The sequence below is a fragment of the Hordeum vulgare genome, chromosome 3H (genome assembly GCF_904849725.1).
Source record: "Hordeum vulgare subsp. vulgare chromosome 3H, MorexV3_pseudomolecules_assembly, whole genome shotgun sequence".
Lineage (NCBI taxonomy): Eukaryota > Viridiplantae > Streptophyta > Magnoliopsida > Poales > Poaceae > Hordeum > Hordeum vulgare.
This window is the reverse complement of record NC_058520.1, coordinates 619,844,930-619,849,298: the sequence shown is the minus strand read 5'-3', so window position 1 is coordinate 619,849,298 and position 4,369 is coordinate 619,844,930. Positions and strand designations below refer to the sequence as shown.

The window sequence follows — 4,369 nt, the reverse complement described above, 5'->3', positions numbered from 1 at the left end:
AATTTAAAAGTATAACGATTTATAACCATTTGGTTTGTTTTGACAAGATGGAAAGGCCACATTCTGTTTCAGAAAGCACAAGGATAAGGTGAAGACACAGTCCCTCAGCTTGCAGTACTCCTCGTTCTTCATGTGCTTGATGGGGTGCAATGGATTGAGTACGTGCTTCATGTGCAGATGGCGGTGGGAGGTGGACCAAGTTTCCGGGAACTTGCCCCACAGCGTGTATCTATCTATAAATACACGCAGAACAAGCCATGAATTCTCACTGCATGCGAAGCGAACTAGCTAGTACACCTATATATCACAGTGTGTGTGCAAAGCAATGGCCTCTGGAGTGTTTGGTACCCCCATTTCAGCGCAGACGGTGATAGCCACTGGAGAGTATAAGGAACCCATTACCCAAAAAGATGTTGCAGACTATGCCATGAAGATGATCAACGCCGGTGGTAAGGATGTTAACGCGCAAAAGTTCGTCGACAACCTCAAGGAGAGGTATGTTTCTGTGTACATGCATGGTTTATTATTATATGCAGTGCTTAATTATTTCTGCTTCTTCTTGCAATATGTAAAAACCTTATATATGAGGAAACAAGATCCTAACTGAAGTAAAATTTGGGTCCAACTTTTGGCTAGGTACGGTAACGGAATAGCTGTAAAATGCCTCCTCTACAATGCCACTGGTGCCACTTTGAACTTTGCTAAGTACAACGATTGGCACGGCCATATCTATGATACACCCTACCCATCAGATATTCAGAATGGGCAATGGGGTGCATTCCTCCACGTCCACCCAAGTGGAGCTGCCGCTGGTTCAGCTGGTGCCGTTGTGTATCGTAGCAAGATCCCCTCCAGCAGCAGCTCCTGCGATTGGTTGTTCTCTTGGACCGTCCCCTACATTGGTGGCAACGGGGTAAATACTTCCTCTACTTATCTCAAAATGTTGTATCTTACCTTTTTCTCTTCGTTCATGCTCCGAATTAGTTATTAGCTAGTATGAGTTACAATCTTGTTTCATGTTATATCTAATCAAAAGTAAAAGGTGAAATTACTTGGCAAGTGATGCATTTATCAAGCTTCAAACGGTCATTCTCTCAATTGAAAAGATAATCTTGTTTGATTTCTCTATGTAAGTACATAAGAAAATTCATATTCCTATATAATTTTATGGAAAACATAATTATTTAAAATTTGAATTCACATGCATGCCCATATACAATGTGAATTTTATTTAGGGACAGGGGCATATGTACGTATTCACAGCACAATTCTTTTGAACAAAACTCGTACAATTAAATAAACCCAGCTAAACTAAATTCAAATGAATTTACTTATATTAGTATAATTTTTCAACTAAAGAAACATGCCTTGTATCCCAAACTCTACTATAGTGCATATTCTAACATTAATTATACGTATCCAGGTGTACACTGAAATCCGCGAGGAAGGGCACTACCCAAGTGTGGGAAGCTGGGATTATATCTACAATGTGAAGCTGAAAAATTCAAGTGTCACCTCTATTGATAGCAACTATGGATACGTTTCCAAGGCTGACATCGGTGAAGGCACTACCATGAACGCACGTGGAGTTTTCGAGTTTCCCTACTAGATCTCGTTGCAAGCAGCGAGTTGTTATTGTGGTCTTCAAGTCTTGTGTGGCGTCCATGTACGCTTGTGTAGTTTTTTTCTTTACTGTCTTTATGGTGCATTTTTATAGATCTGATGATCCACGAATAAGCGAAGGAAGATGGGGACCAAAGAGATGTACCGTGTAATTGTATTTTATTTTACATGTCGTTGTGTATCAAGTTGTCCTTCTTTTGTATCGGTTACCTTTTTACTTAATAATTAAAGATATAAAGCACTCTTGTGAGCGTATTTTCTGAAAAATTAAGTTAAATAAAAACAAAAATAATTATATCTATGCCAGAATAAAACATCATACGGAAAATCAAAACGGCAATCACTTGTGCACTACAAGAAATATGGTCGACGATGACTCTCCTTTTTGGTCATTGAATCGTCATTATTTTTAATTTATGACCTTCTTATGATCAAAATGAGGAGGTCAACAGTTGGCCGTCAAGAACGAACAAACTTGACCTTTCTAAAGTTTTGGTCACTGTTTTCATGACCAAAACAATTAGGTCATGGCCAAAATTTTGGTCATTACCCATGTGCCTCATCCATGTAGGATCTGACATGGCTCAGCTCATGTGGCATCATCCACGTGGCAAACATATGACATGGCAGAAATAGTGACATGTACAACACGTCATATATGACATGGCATGGGTTGGGATGCATTAAAATAAATATAAATTTTTACAAGCCCAATCAGCCAAGCCCAAAAAGTGTGGCCTATAAAAATATTGCATTTTGTTGGGACACATGTTATATGCAATACATTATTTCCACAACGTTATTCTGATCCATCTACTATACCAACATTATGTGATGTGCACAACACATTCAGCTACTGTACCAACTTTCATTCCTCAATGTAAAATTACACAAATAAATTCCAAACTAAAATTGCACATCTCAGACAAATGGTATTACACAAAACATATCCTATTCAGCACTAAAAGAAGAAAGTGACATCATATAACGACAGTGTGGCTCCATTGTCTTCCTCTTCTAGAATATTGAGACATCCTGGCACTGAAAGGGACAACACATGAGAGGCAAATTAAACATAACATGAAATATGAAAAAATGCAACAAGCGGAGCAAACTCCAAACAACATATAAGCAAGTCATGGATGCAAGAAGTGATCATTTTAGAATCTTATTGTCTTCAAATGTATGCATAATTTAAAATGTATTAATTTTAATATAAGAATGTATAAAATCCTTGGGGCACACTAGGCTGTTATATATTTTTTACACATATTTTATAATTTATTTTCATTCAAAAGTATATCTTTTGACAAACACATTTACTTTATTAAAATACATGGACACTTTTTACAACTAGAAATACATTTCCTAAAAGCATGAATACTTTATATACTAATTGAATATCTTGTAATTTCCAAAATAAAAAAACAACTAACAGGTGAAAAATGGGCTGCACTAACTTTACCCCATTCAACTTGTCAGGTAGATAAATTGTGCTAGTGATGATGACTAGACAATAATTTTACCTCATGGAAGTGGTTGCGTAGGTTGTTCGTGGAGCACAGTCCCCTGGTTTGAATCCCAACCTAACCATTTTTTTGTTTAATATAGTTGTGTACTGACAGGTGGGATCCGATGGTCAGTGAGACATACTCTTTGTGTCAGTCTATCCGACACTACAAGTGGGCCCTGCGCCAAGCTGGCATGTATAGTCAACAATACATACATATCTAGACGTGATTTGAACCGTATTTGAACCATGTTGCCAAGTTTTGGAACCAATTCGGTGTATTTTTCAAGTTCAGGCACCAAAGTGAACATCGTTGGCAAGTTTGGGCACCATTGGTGTTATTACCTCGATATAAAACTGACCAATGAAGCGTACTATTGAATAGTTTCTTCTATCTCAGGAGCGTAGTAGTCAGCAGATGTTTTCTTGGTCCTTTTTTGAACAATAACCTCCAGTAAACATGACTTTCTTTGGCCTTTTTAAAACACAAGGGGTAGGAAAACCTACTGGTAGGATGATGAAGTGCATTCGCCGGCGATTCCGTCGCTCCCCTTCCCCTTTAATCCCCGTATCAGTGCCACCATGGCGAGGGGAGCTCGGACTTCTTGTTTGGGTGTGTCCTTTAGTCCTAGGGATTCTAGGTTTTCAAGTTTCCTCCTTTGGTGTCATGGTGGGGGCGATGTCGATGGTGCTCGTAGAAATAATGGTCTCCTAGCCGGTGTTCCTGCTCGTTGCTGCAGAATTTATGGAAGCGTTCCTACTCTACTGAGAGGGGAGAGCAGCGGGTATTTATTATAGCAATGGGGCTTATCCCATGAAAACATACAACTTGAAGAATAAGGTAGAGGAGATACATATTGGGAAACGTTTTCCTTCAGCTCGCTGGCGGAAGCAACGCGCCGGTCGCTCGCTGCCCACCCGTCTCGCGCGCGACCCGCACGTATGGCCATGCAACATTTTTCCCTGTGGTGATCGTTTAAATTTGCTACAACCGGTGTCCAAATTTGCTACATTTGTTCACAAAAAAGCTGCATATGCGTTTGGTTGCAACCTCAGTTCATTGGACTTTTTGCTACAACCAGTGTTTTTTTTTGCTATAAACGTGTTAATTTTTGCTAGAACCGGTATCATTTTTTGCTGCAACCGTTCACTAAAGAAGTTGCATACACGTTCGTCAGAGTTGCAACCCGAGTTCACCGGATTGTTTTGCTACCACGCATCATCAGCTTCGTTTTT

General features: G+C 39.3%; 1 protein-coding gene across 1 annotated transcript; it reads left to right on the top strand.

Annotated features, from left to right (window-relative positions):
- The first annotated feature begins 255 nt into the window (after positions 1-255).
- On the top strand, positions 256-1,878 carry LOC123441244 (23 kDa jasmonate-induced protein). Its single transcript, XM_045117735.1, has 3 exons — positions 256-495; positions 637-913; positions 1,424-1,878. Exons 1-3 carry the CDS (start codon positions 326-328, stop codon positions 1,607-1,609), a joined length of 633 nt encoding a protein of 210 aa, XP_044973670.1. The 5' UTR covers positions 256-325; the 3' UTR covers positions 1,610-1,878.
- The last annotated feature ends 2,491 nt before the right edge of the window (positions 1,879-4,369 follow it).

Coding starts and splice junctions, on each gene's coding strand:
- LOC123441244 (XM_045117735.1), top strand. CDS start 326: ATGGCCTCTGGAGTGTTTGGTACCCCCATTTCAGCGCAGACGGTGATA. Junction 496..636: donor GTCGACAACCTCAAGGAGAG/GTATGTTTCTGT, acceptor ACTTTTGGCTAG/GTACGGTAACGGAATAGCTG. Junction 914..1,423: donor CCTACATTGGTGGCAACGGG/GTAAATACTTCC, acceptor ATACGTATCCAG/GTGTACACTGAAATCCGCGA.